This window comes from Scardinius erythrophthalmus (genome assembly GCF_964197995.2).
Source record: "Scardinius erythrophthalmus genome assembly, chromosome: 5".
NCBI lineage: Eukaryota > Metazoa > Chordata > Actinopteri > Cypriniformes > Leuciscidae > Scardinius > Scardinius erythrophthalmus.
Window position 1 is genome coordinate 34,858,558 of NC_138225.1, and position 22,150 is coordinate 34,880,707.

The 22,150-nt window shown below is 37.8% G+C and overlaps 2 protein-coding genes across 5 annotated transcripts in view; both read left to right on the top strand.

The window, feature by feature from the left end:
• The window catches only part of rasgrf2b (Ras protein-specific guanine nucleotide-releasing factor 2b), a 73,600-nt gene extending 71,391 nt beyond the window's left edge, over positions 1-2,209 (top strand). For all 3 annotated transcript variants that reach the window (XM_081366866.1, XM_081366864.1, XM_081366865.1), the window contains one exon: positions 69-2,209. In XM_081366866.1, the coding sequence (XP_081222992.1) occupies positions 69-161 (93 nt within the window). In that variant the 3' untranslated portion in view covers positions 162-2,209. The remainder of the gene's footprint in view (positions 1-68) is intronic.
• A 3,110-nt stretch (positions 2,210-5,319) lies between these two features.
• Positions 5,320-16,050, top strand: ckmt2b (creatine kinase, mitochondrial 2b (sarcomeric)). Of its 2 annotated transcripts, none has more exons than XM_081366842.1 (10): positions 5,320-5,430; positions 9,396-9,574; positions 9,704-9,902; positions 10,761-10,856; positions 11,000-11,221; positions 12,927-13,012; positions 13,969-14,092; positions 14,180-14,314; positions 14,504-14,629; positions 15,818-16,050. In XM_081366842.1, the coding sequence occupies exons 2-10, from the start codon at positions 9,426-9,428 to the stop codon at positions 15,932-15,934; spliced, it is 1,254 nt and encodes a 417-aa protein (XP_081222968.1). In that variant the 5' UTR covers positions 5,320-5,430; positions 9,396-9,425; the 3' UTR covers positions 15,935-16,050. The 2 variants fall into 2 exon arrangements, with proteins under 2 accessions (XP_081222968.1, XP_081222967.1); XM_081366841.1 differs by lacking the exon at positions 12,927-13,012 and adding an exon at positions 13,617-13,702.
• The last annotated feature ends 6,100 nt before the right edge of the window (positions 16,051-22,150 follow it).

Genomic DNA, 22,150 nt, shown 5'->3' on the forward strand with positions numbered 1-22,150 from the left:
CTAATTCTACTCTTATTTGCAATCCGTACTCTAACCGTTTTCATGTTTCATACTGTTTTCATGTCCAGGTCACACAGTATCTTCTGGATAAGACCTTGATTATGGATGAGGACACACTGTATGACTTATCTCTCAAGATTGAACCCAGGCTTCCTGCATGAACTACAACCTCAGTACCTGGCAGCTTCCATCTAGATGTGCTTCTCACTCTTGGGATGTTTTGAAGGCATGAAGCATGCCTAGTGTTTGGGAAAGAAGGACGCGAAGGATGGAGGGAACATGTCCGTTTGAAAGTGTGAAAGGGTAGAGGGTCCAGGTTTGGAAGAGGGTATTAAACAGTGCTCACCACCACAATGTCACCTGAAGGGTGACTTTTATCATGGAGATAAAGGACAGAAGGATGAAAACTGGCCACTGTCAGAGGTCAGGGGTCATTAGTGAGTTTCAGGGTCTAGCAGATTTTAAGAGAGCGGGTGAAGATATGTAGCATGTACAGAAGTAGAGCTATTAGCCAGTTTGTATGTAGTGTATCGTGGCCCCCTGGGCCTTTGGCCCCTGGCACATCCCCTCATTGGTAATGGTAGTGACTTTGTGCATGAACTAGACTGTGGGTTTGCTGTGCGCTTTGCCTCAACTTTACACTCCATGTGCTTTCCCATCTGCCAACAGCTGGCTGCATTGAACCAAAATGCCACATGATCATTTTAAAAGATACATCATTCTTCTAAGTAATGGGAATGTATAGTAGCTTTCTAAAATACTAACCAGTTGTAGATTATATTTAGATTTCGTAATTCCCCCTGAAGCGATGTGGGCTCTTTAAAAAAAAATGTGCCTTCTCACATTCACAGACACTTGTAAATGAAAACTAATGTCTCAGCAATGCTTGAAAGTTAAGATATTAGCAAACAATTGGCCTCTGTAGCAAACGACAGAACACAGATATTCAGTCTAAGTATAAATTTGCTTTTTCTTCCCAAATTCTGAAACATCTTACTTGAATCGCATCAGCTTGCAGATATACTCCACTTGCGGTGGGTTACATCATCCATGCATTTAAAAAGTACAAGTTGAGTTGATATTGTGCAATGCAAACCTTTTCTGATCTGATTTTACAGTAGGTTGAGGCTTTGCCGCCCCCTATTGGAGAAAAAGGCTCATTATTGTTAAGTGATTCTTGGCTAAAATGACTGGAATCCAATTCTGACTCTTCAAGTTCTTCAATAATCAAAGCTTTCCTGCTTTTTAATGTAACGACCCTCCTGGTCAGCTAACCAGAAAAGAGGGCCTCTCCATTATTTGCATGAAAAATTCAGTGATCGCATGTTGGAAAATGCATTGCAAGACATGTTTTGTGGTCATGTGTCATTCAGCTGCTGTGTAGCCTCTTTTAAACTCTCTAGAAACCTCAAGTAAAACACATAGATGAATATATTTAACTTCCCGTTTGACTGCACTTCTTTATCTAAATACTTTTAATCATAATAGCTGGAGATTTCATATGCATAGACTGGCAGGGAACTGTCAAATTGGCCATAAATATATATCTACCACTGTGCTGTATGAAGACAATGTTGTTTCTGTCTGATCTTTCCTTTCTTCAGAGTGGGATTTCTTCTATTCTTTATGTGTGAGTGTGTGAAATGCATGAGAGATGTAGGTGTGAATGTGATCTCAGAGGTGAGTGGGTTGGAAAGGTGTGAGTTACACTCTCATCAATGTAGCGTTGTTATCTTTAAAGCAAGTGTGACGGTAGTATTTATTTCCTGGCATATTTATTTGACCCTTTTTGTATATAGTGTGTCAATATGGGTTTATGATATAATGTGATTTTTGTCCCCATCCATCGCCATGTACTGTAATATTTTAATTTCCGTAAGCACTCCTGTAATTGTTACATTTTGCTAAATGTGTTAAGAAAAATGTAGCATATCTGATTAATTTACAATCCTTTGTCCATTTTTTTTCTCTTTTTTTATGCGTTTAGTGTGATGTGCACAGAATTATTGCTTTGTTATGTTGCATGTCTTTGCATGTCCGGGTTGGATTCCTTCTGTGAAAACTGATTTTTGTACATTTCTGTATCAAACTATTTTTCCTTATTTTTCCTTCCTCTTTATTTTATCACTGATTCTCTTGCAGAATGTATGGCCTCAGTACTTCAATTATATGCTTTCATTTCAAATAAATCAAACAAACAATGGAATCTACACTAAATTACTAAGCATGATATAGATAGATAGATAGATAGATAGATAGATAGATAGATAGATAGATAGATAGATAGATAGATAGATAGATAGATAGATAGATAGATAGATAGATAGATAGATAGATAGATAGATAGATAGATAGATAGATAGATAGATAGATAGATGATGAATTCAATCATGGTACCGTGATAGGTTGCCATCTGTGCAATAAGTCCATTCGTGAAATTTCCTCACTACTAAATATTCCACGGTCAACTGTTTGTGGTCTTATAACAAAGTGGAAGCAATTGGGAACACCAGCAACTCAGCCACGAAGTGGTAGGCCACGCAAAATCACAGAGCGCATGCTAAGGCGCACAGTGCAAAGAAGTCGCCAACTTTCTGCAGAGTCAATAGCTACAGACCTCCAAACTTTGTGTGGCCTTCAGATTAGCTCAAGAACAGTGTGTAGAGAGCTTCATGGAATGGGTTTCCATGGCTGAGCAGCATCCAAGCCTTACATCACCAAGTGCAATGCAAAATGTCGGATGCAGTGGTGTAAAGCACGCCACCACTGGACTCTAGAGCAGTAGAGACGTGTTCTCTGGAGTGACGAATCACGCTTCTCTGTCTGTTAATTCGATGGATGAGTCTGGGTTTGGCGGTTGCCAGGAGAACGGTACTTGCCTGACTGCATTGTGTTAAGTGTAAAGTTTGGTGGAGGGGGGATTATGGTGTGGGGCTGTTTTTCAGGGGTTGGGCTTGGCCCCTTAGTTCCAATATGCTTCACCATACCAAGACATTTTTGACAATTTCATGCTCCCAACTTCGTGGGAACAGTTTGGGAATGACCCCTTCCTGTTCCAAAGTGTGGGAGCATTGGCAGAGAAAGCCCTGTCCCCAAAAGTCTGCAACCTGGTGCCGGGGGGTGTCCAGCAGGTCTTTGTCAGAGGACCGCAGGGAGCGTGACTGAGTGTAGGGGTGGAGGAGATCTGTGAGGTATTTTGGTGAGAGTCCATGGAGAGATTTATAAGAGAGCAGGAGGATCTTGTAGGTGATGCGTGATTTGACTGGCAAACAGTGGAGCTGTTGGAGGATGGGAGTGATATGCTGACAGGGCTTTGTGTGGGTTAGAACCCTGGCAGCAGAATTCTGGACATACTGGAGTCTGCTAAGGGCCTTGGTGGGCTGTCCAGACAGGACACCATTGCAGTAATCCAGATGGGAGGTGATGAAGTGGATGAGTGTCTCAGTTACTGAATGTGTGAGTAAAGGCCGGAGTCGTGAGATGTTTCTGAGGTGGTAGAAGGCAGACTTGGTGATATTGTTGATGTGGGACCGGAAGGAGAGAGTGGAGTCCAGGATGACACCCAGATTGCTCACCTCAGGAGATGGGGAAATGGAGCAGCCATCCATAACCAGGGCCAGGTCTCCAACTTTCTCCGACAAAGACATGGATGAGCGAGTTTGGTGTGGAGGAACTTGACTGGCTTGCACAGAGTCCTGACCTCAACCTGAACATCTTTGGGATGAATTAGAGCGGAGACTGCCAGGCCTTCTCGTCCAACATTAGTGCCTGATCTCACAAATGCGCTTCTAGAAGAATGGTCAAAAATTCCCATGCACACTCCTAAACCTTGTGGAAAGACTTCCCAGAAGATTTGAAGCTGTTAGAGCAGTAAAGGGTGGGCCAACTCCATATTAAACACTATGGATCAGGAATGGGATGTCATTAAATTTCATGTACATGTAAAGGCAGACGTCCCAAAACTTTTGGCAATATAATATAGATAGAGAGATAGAACTACAGCTAGTAAAAATTTGTCTCTTCAGCTGGTGTCCGGGCACTAATTTTAATTTCAAGTCTCTATCTGTATCTCTCTCTCTCTCTCTCTCTCTCTCTCTCTCTCTCTCTCTCTCTCTCTCTCTCTAATCCTACCGAGGAAGGAAGGGATGAGCACAACATGGCTCTGGTGTTAAACCAGATAATGCTTGAGCTGGGCAAATCAAATACCAGTTTAATTTTATCCATCACACATACTGTCCTACTAGCTTTATATATCCTCTATCTCCACATCTGTCAAAATATTAAATGTAGAAGGGTATTTTCTCTGAAGATGGAGATACCCCTGCTGAAAAATCCAGCATAAGGTATGTTTTGCATGCTGGGACTAGCTCAATATTGCATAAGTACATTGTTGGGGAAAGTTACTTTCAAACAAAAAGTGAAATGAATAAGCCTCAGACTAAAGGAAATGCAAATTCATGCCTGTACAGTAGAGGGCGCAGCTCAAACCTTTCAGATGTGCTGCCATTCTGGATTGCAGAAGAAAAGGACACAGGAGAAGAAAGTTCAACACTCTTACTTCAGCAATAAAAAAAAATTAGACTCAAATGTGATGTTTAAGTCATTTTTGCTTATATGGTTGAATTGGATCCTTGATGGTCAGCAGCAAAGACATAAAGTTAATAAAGTGAGATTAAACACATACAGTAAAGTACATTTGTGTTATTTAACATGTAATTATTGCAGGTTTGTGTAGTATTTTGAGTTTGCATTAATCATTTTGAGGAATCATTTTGTGAAACTGAGATGAGTAAATGCATGCTCACAACTACAAGATCGATCATGTTTAGACAGCGCATAAATGCCTCTGCTGTCTGCATTTTCTCCCGATTTCTCTCAACATGGGGACAAGAGAGCTGTAATAACTCAGATATTTTGTTGTAAATTTAAAAGTACTATGCTACTTTACTAGTTACTTAAAAAGTAATCTGATTATGTAACTCGTGTTACTTGTAATCCCCAAAATAGATGAGTACTATACCAGCTCTAACCAGTATAAACCAGTCTGGACCAACATGGAATTCATGCTGGTTTATGCTGGATTTTTCAGCAGGGACATGATTAACATTGTGAACTATTTAGTAATATTAACATATCTAAACACATACAGTAAAATAATGGCTCTTGATGGACTACAGTGGGTAAAAGGGAAGTACATACAGTATGTACAGTAGTATCTCAGTCACAAGCCATACACTCTCACTGGCACGTAACTGGAGGTTTCCACTGGTTAGGGACAGCTCAAGGACACAGAGACGTGGTGTCATGCTGACAGATGAAATAGGATTGGCTGGAGAGATGAGCTCTTATTTTGAGCACAGGCCCGCTGTGGTCTCACTCTACAGGGAACAGTCAGCTGTACAGGAGCCTGAGAGCCATTCAATCCAACAGGTGAGTACAATAAAGCGTTTACTTTAGCAATCATTTTGTTTGTAACTTTATTTATTGACAGAAATTGAAAGATACCAGATCAGCATGGAAGCTTGATTTTTGCAGTTGCAACAATGCTGAAGATATCTGACAGAAAGTTTAATAAGAAAGTGTTTGTTCTTTTTGATACCAATCTGTTTAAAACAAGAGTTGATTTATAATCAGATATAATTAAATACGTATAATTAAGTTAGTTTAAATTATAACTAACTTAATAATTAAGTTTATAAATTAATTTATATTTAAAATTGTGTAAAATAATGTTTGTTTAGCATTTCCAGTGCACCATTTTCTAATTTTTTGTTTAGTTTATATCATTTACACCATTACATATACACTAGAAACTAGAAGTGTGACCAGCGCAGAGCCACCCTGTCCCACAGGTCATGTGATCATTGTAACATATGGCAGGAGAGTAATTGCATAAGACCTTTTGGCTCCACTGTCATTTGTAACACTGTAATCAGCACTGACCTCTTCGGCATACAGCTAAAATATCTGGAACCATCGAGACCATATCATTTCCTCATAGGGATAGTGAATAGTGAAAAATACACTATCATTCACATGATAGTGAAAATACAAACATCATTAGCAAGTAGTCTAAAGATGAACGAGAATTATATGTTTGGAATGACATGAGGATGAGTAAATGATTGGGTGAACTAACTGGATTTGAATTCTAAAACTGATTATGGTTTTAAGTATCAATAAGTAATCTGTAAATTTTAAGTAAACATTTGTTATTGATTGATTGATTTATTAATTGCCGAGGAGTGTTTCAAAGTGTCAATCAAAGGTATTCCTGATACAGTAGTTTGACATTGGGGAGCAACCTCTGTGTTCTGACGTACATGTTGACTTTTTCCACTGGAGTATCCAAATATACATTGGCTTTGAACTTAATGCCAAAGTAATATGTGCCACCTTATATTTCCCCAGTAACACACAGCGCAGCCCATGTGCCACATGTTCCAGACATCAGGTAAAACCTTACACCAAAAATGTATACAAATCTTACACACAAACTTCAGTTAGTTATAAGAATAAGCACAGCACTTTTCATAAGGGCTGAAAATACAAACATCATTAGCAAGTAGTCCCTTCTGAAAAGTGCTGTGCTTATAACTCATAACTGTGTGTAAGATTTGTATACATTTTTGGTGTAAGGTTTTACCTGATGACTGATTGACACTTTGAAACACTCCTCGGCAATCAATCAATCAATCAATCAATCAATCAATCAATCAATCAATCAATCAATCAATCAATCAATCAATCAATCAATCAATCAATCAATCAATCAATCAATCAATCAATCAATCAATCAATCAACCAACCAATCAACCAATCAATCAATCACAAATGTCTACTTAAAATTTACACATATTTGATACTTAAAACCATTATCAGTTTTAGAATTCAAATCCAGTTAGTTCACCCAATCATTTACTCATCCTCATGTCATTCCAAACATATAATTCTCGTTCATCTTTAGAACACAAATTAAGATTTGTTTTATTTTTTATTTGCACATCGCTTTTGTCCATCGCTTGTGAGCAATGCACATACTATACAGAGTTCTAGAAGCATGTTGAGCTCAGGGCTGGACTGGTAATCTGGCATACCGGGCAAGTGCCCGGTGGGCCGACGTGCTTTTTGGGCCGATACATCTCATACTTTTTTTTTTTTTTTTTTTTACAGCCCATAAAACTCGTACATTGGCGGCCCATTCGTTTTGTTTTGTTTAATTGACGGCGCTGGATTAGTGCCGGTGTAATGCATTGGTCAAAAAAAAGTAAGAGTTAGTTTTTTTTCCCACTGACAGACCGGCCCATTGGTTGTTTTCTTGATTGATTTCTTGACACTGGGCTGGCCCAATCACATCTTTAAACACCTCCCCCTTTGGGCTTTGAGTGAGCGTGCAGTGTCAAGTGTGTATCTGTCAAAATAGTCTGAGAGATGGAGAAGAAACGCAAGGAATGTACAGAGAAATAGCGTGAAAAATAGATAGAGGCCCTTCAAGCAGACGCTGTAAAATGTGTCAAAATATAAATGTTTTCTGCAGCAGCATGACCTTCATCAGCTCCAGTGGCTGATGAGGAGGATCAGGAGAGAGATGAGAAAGTGTAGAGTCCGCGGTAAGCAGAACTACTTTCAAAACACTTTGGCTATGAGTGTAGGAACCCATTACCCAGTTACGCATTATTTCCACATCTGCACAGAAATTTACTAGAACTTTAATGAGACGCGTTTTTATCCATGTTTTCCGCCAAAATAAAAGCTTGATGCAGTTTCCATCAAAATAAAAGATCATGTGCTTATCTCTTTCAAGTTTAGAAATTAGTACAAAACTAATTATGGAAGTTTTCTTTATTTTTCAGTGCATTTGTTTTGCAATATATGGCTATTAGGCTACTGTCATGAGATTAATATTATAACTATTATTATGTAGTAGTGTAATATAGACAGACACTGTTACTAAAAGAGGTTTGATTTTTTCTTTGTTTAAGTTGCACACTGAATATGGGTTGGAGCTTTTAATTTTGAACTCTCAAACTGCACCAGATTAATGAATTTAACATTAAAGTGTAAGTTGCAGGTAAAATTTTTCACGAAGAAAATGCAATAAACATAAAGATAAGAACCGCCCACCACTGTTTTGTATGTTTTTCATACCAAAATGCTGAATATAATATGAAAAGTTGGTACTTTTTAGTGGTTTTAAGCACTCCCTCTCCCTTCCACTAGGCTGGGCGTGACGTCATAAGAGGAACTCCAAGCCTAGAGTTACTGTAGTCTAATGGCAAGTAGGCTAGCAGTTCTATTGAAATAACTCAATTGTAAACATAATCGTGTGTGCTGGCTTCAAGAGGACCGTGATCCCACCTGAAATGAGAGTAAGCTATTCGCAAAACAAACAGGTTCAGGCAGAACTTTATTGAGCACTTAATTTACACATTTATTGGTTGTGGTGGTTAACCTGCAACTTAAACTTTAAAATGCACAAAATTTTCTTAGGGGGGGCATGCCCCCGAACCCCCCTAGAGGGACAGAGGTTTACCCACCACAGTTTTACCAAGATCCTGTGGGAAACACTGGTATTGCTATGCCATTGCAGCTTATAGCTTGTTTTTTGGATGCATCACTGTGGAGTATAGTTCAATTGTATTAATAAATTACAATTTTGTACTTATTTCATCTGTTAACTCGTTCCTACTCACTCATTAGATGGCATTAGTGGTTTTAATGAATAGGAGTTGAACAAAAACATATTCAAGGGCGTGCAAAGATGGGTGGTGTTTATGGTCATATGTAGTGGGCCAGTCTGGGCCAAAATGCCAGGGCCGATTTTCTGTCCCAGTCCAACCCTGGTTGAGCTTACCATATTTGATGAGCTATATGTACTGTATGTGTGTTGATCGTTACTTTTTGAAAATTCTTGATTGAATGGACTTTCAATGGATGGACAAAAATGATGTGAAAATATTAAAAACATAATAAATAAATAAATAAACGAAAGTCTAATGAGTTAGGAACATCATGAGGTTGAGTAAATTATGACTGAATTTTGATTGTTGGGTGAACTATCCATTTAATCTTTTATTGGCCATCTAGGAACTTAAGAATTTAAACTGATAAATAAACAAACAAAACAAAAAAGTATGAGCTTTACTTGTACCTGATACATTTAGTTGTTACTTTAGGGACCATTTCTACCTGAGTTGATCCTTAAAAATGACTTCACATAAATTAATATTTTTGTTTTATTTTTTCACTATTCTCCTGTATCTTTATCCTGTTATTATTGTAAATGTTCAATAAACAGATTAAGCATGTATAAATATAAATATAATTTGAATAAAAACATAAAGATATTTATTTTTATATTTTATGTAACATTAATTTTGTCCTCCGCTCTGAAGTTCAGGTGTGTGAGTGAGTGAGTATTGGCGATGGCAAGCATGTTCACTCGAATGCTTTCGGGACGCAACACGGCTGTGATCATGGCCAGCCTGGGCGCAGGTACCCTGGTATCCAGCTATGTCATGATGACTGAGTCAGGAGTCTCTGCTGGGGAGAAAAAGAAGCTGTACCCACCCAGGTGAAGGATTCAGTTGCCTTTCGGTTACTCTACACCTTCACTTAGATTCCAGTTAACCTGAGAATATCTTTTTGTCCAACGCTACAACCCAGAAACAATTTAATGTAATTTGCTCTTCATCTTTCCAAGTGCTGACTACCCAGACCTGCGCAAACACAACAACTGCATGGCTGCTGCTTTGACCCCTACTATCTATGGCAGTTTGAGGGACAAGCTGACCCCTAATAACTGGAGTCTTGACCAATGCATTCAGACTGGAGTGGACAACCCTGGTCATCCCTTCATCAAGACTGTGGGCATGGTGGCTGGTGATGAGGAGAGCTATGAGGTACATTGGACCAAATGTGAATAAAAATAGATTTGGAGTATATTAAACTCAACAATACGACAAATATGAGGTTTAGTCCTATTAAGCCAGCAAAGTTAAAATACAAGGAGTTTTTGATACCATTGTGTTTGAAAAAAGAGTTGATTTTTGTTACGGGCACAGTTTCACCAAAATATGGATCTTTATGAGACTACTAGTGACACACTAGTGGCCTGTGCTGTCTGTCACAAATACAGAAGTAACAAACTGTAAAATATTTTTGAATGCCAGTAAGAAAAAAACTAAATTATTTTAGTTCTGTGCTCTGGTTACTGTCAGTCTAATTTGAAGAGCATGTTGAAAAGATAAAGAAATCTGCACTGATTTTATATTACACTGTCAAGGTTCTTTATTGGCATTTACAGTAGGTTTCATGAATAACCTTTAACATCCATGGAACCTTTCCATTGCACAAAAGATTCTTTATAGTGGAAAAAAGTTCTTCACACTAGGAAACAATCCCAGACAGCAACATAGTGTCAGCCCAGATCCGGCTCACATCTAGTACACGTGGAATCCCACACGTACCAGATGTGGGCCGGATCTGGGCCGACACTATGTTGCTGTCAGGGATGGTTCTTTTCAGGACTGTCCTTTGGGAACCAAAAATGGTTCTTCTATGACATCACTGCAAAAAAAAAAAAAAAAAAAAAACATTTAGAACCTTTACTTTTAAGAGTGTATTTTGAGATTGTATAGTAAATAATAATTATTTCATTGTTCATGGCCAACTATGTCAATTAGTAGCATCAAAATAAATTGTGCTTGCATGAGTACATGCACTTGAACTTTAACCTTGACTATGGTTGTGATTCTCAGGTGTTTGCTGAAATCTTTAACCCAGTCATTAAGGACAGGCACAATGGCTATGACCCTACAACCATGAAGCACCCAACAGACCTGGACAGCTCAAAGGTAAAGCCTTCCTCTTGTGTCTTTGGTTCTGAACCTTTAACAAAACCTCATTCCGTCAAGAATATGCAAGATGCGACTTGCCTCAGTTTAGTTTAGTTAGTTACATTGAACACTGAATGATTGTACTGATGGCCTTTAAACAGATCACCTCCGGGATGTTCGATGAGAACTATGTGCTGTCATCACGTGTGCGCACAGGGCGCAGTATTCGTGGACTCAGTCTGCCACCCGCTTGCACCCGCGCTGAACGCCGTGAGGTGGAGCGTGTGGTGGTCCAGGCTCTTTCTGGACTGAAAGAGGATTTGGCGGGCAAATACTACAGCCTGACAGAAATGACTGAGCAGGAGCAGCAGCAGCTGATTGATGTAAGTAGTACACACAATAGAAACATGTCCCAGCTTACCCAGACAGCAACATAGTGTCGGCCCAGATCCGACCCACATCTGGTATGTGTGGATTCCACGTGTACTAGATAAGGGCCGGATCTGGGCCAACACTATGTTGCTGTCTGGTTAAACTAAGGAGGCAGACACAGATGCGTGTCAGTTGCATTTATACAGTAAATCAGGGGTTTGCAACTTTTACAGACACAGCCGACTCTTATACTCTCAGCTGACTTAGTTTTATTGATTATACCACTTAAAATGATAATTAACATTATGTCATAAAATGCTTGTCAAATATCATGTAAATCCAAACATTGTTTGATTTTTTTTTATTATTATCATTTATGTTGGTTATGCTATAGAGTTCTGCAGTGATTATTTTTGTTGGCCAACCCAGAAGTTAACATCCCCCTAGTTTTCTCAAAAAATATAAACCTAACAAAATTTTTCTATTGGCATTTGGATTATTGCAGAAAATAAGCTCTGTCACCAACAAAGGTTTATGATTCTTACACATTTTGTTCATCATAGTAATCTTCACAAATGAATGCAACTTATATGAATTCTGAAGCCTGTATGATCAGCAGAAGTAAAAAGCAAAATGTAGGCTATAAACAAACTACACTATGGTCGCATTATGTTTCTGACAACTCTTTCAGTCTTTAGTTTAGAAACATTTTCCCTGTTAAAATAGAGTTAAAATAGTTTAAAAGAGCGCAATTGTAAACACAACAATGAGGTTGTGAAAACGTGAGTAGATGAGTATACCTGTTCATTGTGATGCCACTTGTTAGAAATCACCTTTTCAAGAAGGTAAAAGCTTTAAAAAAAAATCACAAAGGGGTTTTACTGATGTATTTTATGTTGTAGAATAAAACATGAAAATATCTTGTGTTGTGTTCACCACAGACCTTATTTCAGGCATTTAACTAATAACCTATTGACTTCATAGAATCGTAAGTGCTAAAATGCTAACTCGTTTCCGGGATTTTTGGCCAACAAAAATTGTTATCCTTGCAGCACTCTATTCTGCCTGGTATACAAACATAGTAATGCTGTTCACCAGAAACACATATAAAGTTGGTTATCCAGCATAAACTTAAAGGCACACTATGCAAGATTTGTATCTTAATATAACAGCTTCTAAATCATTTTGATGGTAAACGAACTCGTAGTAGGGCGAATTCCACTGACAGCAAAGCAGGACGGGGGATGCCGCTGGCAAAACCAGCAATACAAGTTTGAGAGGTGGTGCCCCGACACATCTTGCGAGAATCACGACTTGCTTTACGGCACATACATCAACAACATATGAAGCAGCCTCTATGGAAGACACTAGCACGCATTTCAGACGTGAATCATGGCAGAGTCGACGAAGAAAACGAGGAAAGCGCGGTCGGAAGAGTGCAGAGACGGCTCTGCGTGAGTGGTATTTACGACAGTAACGTCAAATACAAGTACTCCAAGGCGACTCTAGGGGTCGCTGTTTGAGAAAAACGGAAACTGCATAGTGTGCCTTTAACTAAGAAGTCTTGCTGGTTTTACTACTTTTAAGGACACTAGCCCTAGCCCAGTATCCAAAATATCCAAAACGCTATACATGCTCGTGTTTTTAACAGGGTAGTTGCATATTGCAATTCTCTAACAAACCTCACTGCTCTTGTCTTATGGTGGCCTACCAAAGGAGCACTTCCTCTTTGATAAGCCAGTGTCTCCTCTCCTCACTTCAGCCGGTATGGCAAGAGATTGGCCAGATGCTCGTGGGATTTGGTAAGGCTGAGGAACTCGTAGTTAGAGCATAGCACTCTTTCCCTATAGCACATCCTTTACTAGTCACCCATAAGCTGACTCAAATTTAAAAATGCAGTGTCATTCATGAAAAAATAAAGAGAATAATTGTTTAAACTTAACTTTTTAATAATGAGCGTATTGACTATAAATGTATTCATACAATTTACATGCCAAGAGGCATTCAAATAGGCTTTCAAACATTATGAACACTATTCAAACCTGTCACTCCCATGAGATCACAGCAAGAGCAAACCACAAACATCCAAGCAGTTCACAATGGACACAAAATCAAGTCGAGCCTTACATATTTCCTTGTTCAAGAAGCCATTTCACTCATACATAACAACAGGGAAGAAAAGACTATTGAAAATTCTGTTTCATGCTGACTTAAATCACATTACTTACCATTTCACTCGGAAGAATCTGTAACGCATGTACTTACATCTACTGTCAGAAATAGGAAATGCATCCAGTCTGACCGGAAGTTGGGATAAAACATATAAAATGGAACCATTTTCCAACACTGAACCAGTCCTGGCTTCACTTTACACCCCCTTTTTCTTTTCTTGACTGAAAATTCTAGGACCACTTCTTGTTTGACAAGCCCGTATCACCCTTGCTGACTTGTGCAGGAATGGCGCGGGACTGGCCCGATGCCAGAGGCATTTGGTACGGTGCATGAGACTTGCATTACCAGAGGGTGCAGAGAGCATGTCATATGTGTGTTACATAATATATGACCCTGACAGAGGTCTTAATAAATGTCTATTTTTACTGATTCACACTCACAGTCTTACAGTACGACAACTGCTAGTGCCAGTATATGGAATCAAAAGCTTGAGACTTGGTTGCAGTGAAAATTTTGCACTGAATAAAAGAAAGTTTTAGCTAAATTTGCTGAATGTATTTTAACCATGATCTGTTCTCATGTCCAGGCACAACAATGAAAAGACATTTTTGATCTGGATCAATGAGGAGGATCACAGCCGTGTCATTTCTATGGAAAAGGGCGGGAATATGAAGAGGGTGTTTGAGAGGTTCTGCAGAGGACTGAAAGAGGTATCATTGTCAAAACATTCTGTGTATAAAAGCACATTATCTGTAAATTAAATTTATAGTTCCATTTATGATGTTTGTTTCTCACAGGTAGAGAGGCTGATTCAAGAGAGAGGCTGGGAGTTTATGTGGAATGAGCACTTGGGATATATCCTGACCTGTCCCTCTAACCTAGGCACCGGTCTGAGAGCTGGAGTCCACGTCCGTCTGCCCCTCCTTAGCAAGGTGTTACAATCTCACATGGTTCCGTTAAATCTAAAGTTTACATTAGTGCATTTCACAATGCCAAGGTCGGGTTCAATTCCAGTCAAAACTGTTCAAATGAAATTTAAATGTTAAATTATACACAGTACAATTACTATCTGAAAGAGTTCATGCAAAAATGCCCTCTACTTCATATATCCTCCTGAACAGGACTTGCGCTTCAATAAAATTTTGGATAATCTCAGGCTACAAAAACGTGGCACAGGAGGTGTGGATACTGCGGCTGTGGGTGACACTTTCGACATCTCCAACCTTGACCGTCTAGGCAAATCTGAGGTAAACAGCTCCGCTTTGATAAGTGCTTTAATGCCCCTGAAAGTACTTTTAATTGGATATAAGCAAATTCTATAACTAGAATGTACGGTAACGCTTTAGAATACTGTTCCTTCATTAATGAATAACTACACAGGAACAAATGAGTAATGCATTAGTAACACTCTAGTAACTACTATTAACTAACAAGAAACTCTGATTAACGAATTAGTAAGTAATAGTGCTCAGTCGGATGAGGTAGTTCACTATTAGCTAATCAATAACTACTATTTTTCATACCTCACTGAAGACTATAAGAACTACTATATACAGGTTAATAAATATTTACAATGCACAATGTTTAATATAAGGTAATGGTGGCCCATTAGTAATGAATCATCTTTCTAAAGGAACTACTAATTATTTGGATCAGTATTCTAAAGTGAAGATCATGGGAACACACTAGTAATAACTAAAGTGTTACCAAATCCATTGGAAGGAATTGCTATTCAAAATCTTACAAAAATCTCAAAAGCTTACAATGACTTCAGTCAATATTAGGTTGTTATCATGTTTTTCACTTTAGAATACTGATCCAAATAATTAGTAGTTCCTTTAAAATGATGTAGTAATACGTGAGTCATTACTAGTGGGTTACCATTACCTTTTATTATAAATTATGCATTATTCATGTTAAATATGAACCTGTAGATAGTAGTTCTCTGGGAGGTATGAAAAAAATAGTAGTTATTGATTATAGCTTATAATGAACTACTACATTTATCGAGTGCTATTACTTACTAATTTGTTAATCAGAGTTTCTTGTTAGTTAATAGTAGTTACTAGAATGTTAATAATACGTTACTCGTTTGTTCCTGTGTAATTATTCATTAATGAAGGAACAGTATTCTAAAGTGTTACCGAATGTACTCCAATGGAGATTATATCTGCATGTTTTAGTAGAAAAAAGTAAATGTTAGAGGTCCAAAATAATGAAACAGTAAATAAAAGTTTACAATATGTTTGCAAAATTAAAGATCTAAAAAAGCCTATCCTGACAGCAACATAGTGTCGGCCCAGATCCGGCCCAGATCTGGTACGAGTGGAATCCATGTGTGGGCCAGATCTGGGCCGACACTATGTTGCTGTCTGTGCATGCTCTTGATGTGTAGCTGGTGATTACATCCAATTTTATTTGACATTGCCTTTCAGGTTGAGCTTGTTCAGTGTGTGATTGATGGCGTCAACTACCTGATCGACTGTGAAAAGAAACTTGAGAAGGGCCAAGACATCACTGTTCCTCCACCAGTAACCCAGTTCAGGAAATGATGACATCCTTGCGAGAGGAACTGAAGGGTTAGGCAGCTGAGAGACCTGTAACCTGTTGACTCTCTCCGTGTTATCTATTCTAAAGGGAACTCATCTGAATAAATTATTCATATTTTAATTCAGTGTTGTGGAATCTTTTGAATTAAGGCTGGAAAACACTACATGGTTTTTGCCCAGATTTCAAACTAAGAAATCTTTACTCATATGTGGCATAGAATATAAATAATTTCTGTTCAGCTATTTGGCCCAATATCATGGCATGAGCTGTTTAGGCTGTGGCCTAAGGCCCCTATAATCATCATCACCTTTCTAGCGACAGCCCTGCTGTTTAGCCTTATCATTAAAGTCCACATGAAATCAAAATTGACCATATTTTCTTTGTTTGCCTAAATTGATCGTTTTGTGGTGAACAATTCATCCATGCAAGTCAATCCACACAAAAAATTTTTTTGGCTTCGTAATCTTTAATGAAAATCTGAAAATGCCCCTCCCCTCTGCATTGGAGGACCTTCCCTGATGACGCAGACTTGACGGCTTGGTTTGGGAAACGCTTAACCACTCCCCTCAAACCGTTAGTCTGTTATGAGCGAGAGATGGAGAGGAGGAGCGCTAGAGTAAAACCCTGCCCTCTGTTCAATATTCCTTTTCACTGGGAAATACGTCACAACACTGGAGAAAAGTCGTTTGCAACTTCCGGTTCACGTGGACTTTAAAGACCTTCTCCCTAGATGAATTACTTTTCTGAAAGTAGATTAAGGGTGTCTAGCTTATAATATCATCAGTTAGCCATAGCTTACAACTTCTCATAGCCTCTGACTCTCAATAGGGGATTTGTGTGTGTGTGTGTGTGTGTGTGTGTGTGTGTGTGTGTGTGTGTGTGTGTGTGTGTGTGTGTGTGTGTGTGTGTGTGTGATCTAAGATCAGCAACCTGATCTAAACCTGAACTATTATTATATTTAGGCTAATAACTTGATATTATAAATAATAAATGCAAATATTATTTCAGATTCATATGAAAAATAGTAGTTAGCTACTGATTAGCTAATAGTGAACTATCAATTCAACTGAGCACTATTAGGCCTACTTATTTGTTAATCAGAGGTTCCTGTAAGTGCGTTAGATAGTGCGTCACTCATTTATTCATGTGTAGTTATTCATTAATGACGGAACAGTAGTGTTACCATTATGTCTTGTAATGCGTCATAAAGCCTCCTTGAAATTTATTTATTTTTTGCCATATTTAGCCAACATATCAATGAAATCAAAGGGGACTTTATAGTAGCCTATAGTCTGTTTATGGCGCTACCGGGTGTGTTTACTAGGCCTAGGCTATAGGCTATGTTGTGTTGAGGATTGGATCGTTATTATTCAGTCTATTTTAGATAAAGTGAGTATTATGTCCACTCACGACACGGACTGCCTGAAAAACATCCAGTCACACATAGCCTACAGTAATAGAAATATGAAATTAATAGCCTACCAGTGTGTAGGCTATTCATAGCATATTAAATGAGTGAATGAGAGACACGTGCCCTTGTCGTCTATGTTAACATATTAAATTGTAAAATTGTATTCTGATTTAAATTCTGTTCAAATTTAGACTACTTCATTCAACGTGGGGTATTTTAATTTCTAAATAACCTTCATGATAAAAAAAAGAAAAGAAAAAAAGTCATGCATGCTGGAATTCCTAAAGAATCGGTGGACTAGTGCACAAAACATTCTCTCTATTTCACCAGCAGGTGGCAATATGTTAACATGTGATGAACACATTCCCAATACTGCAGAAGTCAAACACCATACAATGTGTGTTTACCATAATAACATTTGTCGTTGAATATAACCCAGATTTCGTACATTTGTATAGGCTAAATAATCAATCACGGTGATATCAGCCTATGATTGAGGGTGCTGTATTTACTCACTAAAGAGGCTAGATTTTTGTGAGTGTGTAATTGTATTTTATAGAAATTAATAGGCTATTTTGACATGTAACAAAGATAGAAATTGATAAAACAAACAACAGAGAAACGTAAATAACTGGAAAAAATATTTCATTCATAAGCTACTTACAGTACATAATTTTATATAGGCTACTTTTACATATAAATTGGCCAAACCTAGATTAAATGCGCAGAAAAAAAATAGGCTTTTCTGTTGGTTAGTTCTGTTTTAATTCGTCCATGCTGTTTTGAGAGTAGGCATGTCCCAGTCTGAGACCGGGAGGATCCTCCTGTTGGTCACGGATGTGTGCTCCGCGTGGATAAAGATGGCATCCCGCTGATGTCTGTGACCTTCATGGAGGCTTACTCCTCTGCCCGCCACTGCTTTCTGATTTAGTGCTGCTCTTGTCAGGAGCTGTGAGGTGCTTTCCATGCACTGGCAGAGCAACTCAAGGGCAAGCGTGGACAGGCTGGGTGAAGAAAGAGCACATAGAAAAGCAAGGAATGGCCAACCCGATCTCACGACAATTCCTAACGGCTTATGTGCATCAGAAGTGCGTTGTTTCTGAAGTGGAGCATGGTACTGTGAAATAACACATGCAGTCTTCTTTTCATTCATAACTCAAATCCAATTTGTCCCATATATCACTGATTCATTACCACACCCATATCCATGGGACCAGGCCCGGCTCCAGATATGAGATGGAAGGTGGGCCAAGTGATGTTCCAGGTGGGCCGGGTGTATTTTTTTTAGTTTTCTTTTTTTTTACTATTTAGTAACACTATAGCTATATATACAGTACATATATATATATATATATATATATATAGAGAGAGAGAGAGAGAGAGAGAGAGAGAGAGAGAGAGAGAGAGAGAGAGATTTCCATTTCCTTTAAATCCTCGCTTGTCGGGCTTATGCTACTCTGAACAATGCCTGAACTTTTTTTTTTTTTGTATTTTGAGCACTTGCGTTGTTTTTTGCATCTTCACGATGACTTGCTTAATTTAGTCCTAATAAGTCGCTTTGGACAAAAGCATCTGCTAAATGACAAAATGTAATGTAAATGTAAAAATGTTTAACAGGTTTATTTTTACATTCTCTCTTTTTGCGTTTGTAATATATATATATATATATATATATATATATATATTATATTATATATATATAAATATTTTTTTACCCCTTAACAGATCCTGTACATCAATTAAGTAACTTTAGATTTTTAGATTTGATAAAAAGGGACAGGTCGTTTAAAATAACTATTTACATCACTATTTGCAACAGCTTTTTGCTCATTTTAGAAAACTGTTACAAACTAAAAATGTTAATTTTATCTGAAATGCTGTTTTTCTTAAGAATTATTCTCACGTCTGTTAATGTAGTATAACATTACAGATTTGTGTCCATTGTTATTTTTTACATTTTTATTTTTACATTCTTATGTAGCCTATATTTAGATTTTTATTTTTATTTTATTATTATTATTTTTTTTACCACATGACAGATCTTGTATCAGTTTAGTAACTTTAGATTTGAGGAAAACGGGGCAGGTCTTGAAAAAGATCTACTTCATCACTATAAGTTACAACATTAGCTTTCTACCCATTTTAGAGAATTCTGTTAAACTCACCCATGTCCAGTTCATGTGTTATTGCTTTTTCATGAGCTAAAAATACAAGGTTTTCCTCTCAGAACAAGAAATCTGTGCATGTTGTGTTTTATTAGGCTACAGAGTGTGGTAACTCTTGATTACAAATCATCATGAAGATTCAAACTTCGCAGGGAGTTTGATTGACAGGCGATCTGACCAATCATAATCCGCCATCTGCGTCCGACAAAGCAGTCAGGAGAGTTAGTAGATTAACGTCGGAGGATTTGAATTTGAAAAACGGAGTTTACTGACGTCTTTCCGCGGTTAAAACAACATTCTTTCTGATGTCCATTTATGTTTATTTAATACTATAAAAATGAACTAGAAGGAAGAGATGATCGGTTCACCAAGCTATAGCTTTAACTAAGGCTCTACAGCGATCTGTCAGACACATTAAAAAGCCACAAAACGGTATTTATTGTTTAAATTGCGTTAAAAAATGACCAAATTTGAAAGTTGAGACTTTGTTTCATATTAAAAGTACCCTGCTCTGTCCTGTCTGTCAGCGCGTTGTCAGTGTCCTCTCTGCTCCGCGATGTTATGTTTCACTGCATAGGAACATGGTGCGTGTGCAGCGATTGAAGATTGAACAATTTTGTGATTGGCTTTTATGTGGTTTGGGGCCAAGGTGGGCCAAGCTTCTGATTGGGTGGGCCAGGCCCACCCTGGCCCCCCCGTGGAGCCGGGCCTGCATGGGACCATGTTATAAAAAAAAAAAAAAAAAAATGCGGAGAAAGTCTTCTGTGGCCCTATAGGGCCACCTATTAACTGAAAGTAGATTTTTCAACTAACACTTATGACACAATCTCATTCATTCCGTTTTGAAGAATCTCCTAATTGTGATTATATTCTGTTTTAATCATGAGGCACTTGTGCGTTTTGCTCAAATACACCAGTGAACAGAGCATGCGTTCACAGAGGGGCCCGAGAGGCAGAGGGTCTCTCAGAGCAGATGCTAAAACTGATGATGATGGATGTCTACATGGAGACTGTTGAATGATCAGGGGAGGCTTGTGTAGATTCTACATTTTCCATTGTTTCACGAAATCTTATATGCAAATTTAGTGGGACAATTAGTCTAATATCAAAGCAGGGCGACACTCTGAGAGAGGCAATTTCAGATTTTAAATATCTCTCATTTGTTGCTCTGTATAGTAGGCTAACCTCTGTTGTGTGTTTAGTGCTGAGTAGATTACTTACAAATTGTAGTGCATTACTGAATAGAATTTATACAAAATACATGATATAAATTGTAGTTAGTAACGTAATCTATTACATTACAATTACTTTATAACATGTATTTGAATAATATAATCTTGTACCATATATTAATAAAAAATACAAAGAGAAAGAAAAAGTATTGTACTTTTGTTATCAACAACATAAAGTGCATTAAACTTTAGTTTAGGATCCAATTCTCACTATATTAACTAGTCGATTATTAGCATGCATATTACTTGGATATTGGCTGTTTATTAGTAAAGCACAAATTCATATTCTGCATGACCATATTCTACATCCCTTATTCCTAACCAATACTTAAACATAACAACTACATTACTAACTATTAATAAGCAGTAATTAGGAGATTATTGAGGCAAAAGTCGTAGTTAATAGTTAACTTAATAGTGAGATATAGTCGCCTGACCAGTGGACGGTTAGCGTGTGCAATTCCACAAAAAAAAATTATCATATATAGCCTAAGCAATAGGGTTTTTTAGAAAGGAAAATTTAAAAGATAAAAACACAAAACTTAGGGAGAATCAATGAATTCTCAATAATGCAACCATTAAGTGAATATTAAATAATCTGTGGAATCAATAAAAAGTAAATGTAGTCTGATTATGAGTAGGCCTATTTTAAAACATAAAACATTGGAATCTGATTATATTATCCCTGTATGGGCCAGTTGCATAAACCGCTAAGACTATAGTCTTAAAAGTTAGACATCTCATTTTTTTATTTAAGACTTTTCATAGCTTTTTGAAAATCAGTTACATAAAAACAGATTGGCCTAATTTGATACCGAAAAGTAAGACTGACTGCCCCTGATTTAACATGTCTTAATCTTAATCTTAACATGATGGTAATCCAACCAGCATTAATCAGTTAGCCTACCGTGGTTTTGCCAAATAAAATATTTAGTTGATCCTAAAACAACAGTCCTGTCCAAAAATTTAGTCCTAACCCCATCCCTACCACTAAACCGAACCCTACCCATAATTTATCCCTAAAATCAGAGGGAGATGATAGGTGAATAACACTGATGTAGAAGCACCTAACCGTTGTAAGCCTAAACTTGACCAAAACTGTAAACGTGTCCCTCAAATCTGATTGGTTACTTGGATTGTTGTTTTATGATCAACAAAGATGTTAATCCAGGAACATGTTACTTGGTGAAATAACTTTGACCGTTGTATCATATGTTTTTAAAATATCAAATGAAAAGAGTGGAATAGTAAACATCTTATTTTTAATCTGTCATACAGTCATTTCTTGATATCTGGTTATGTTTATCCAGCATCATCTGTGTCTTTTGTCAGTTGATAAAGGTGATTGCTGAAGTGACAGTAGATGGTTCTTCTCACAGTTGAAAGGAATCTTGCTAAATGGGAGACAGT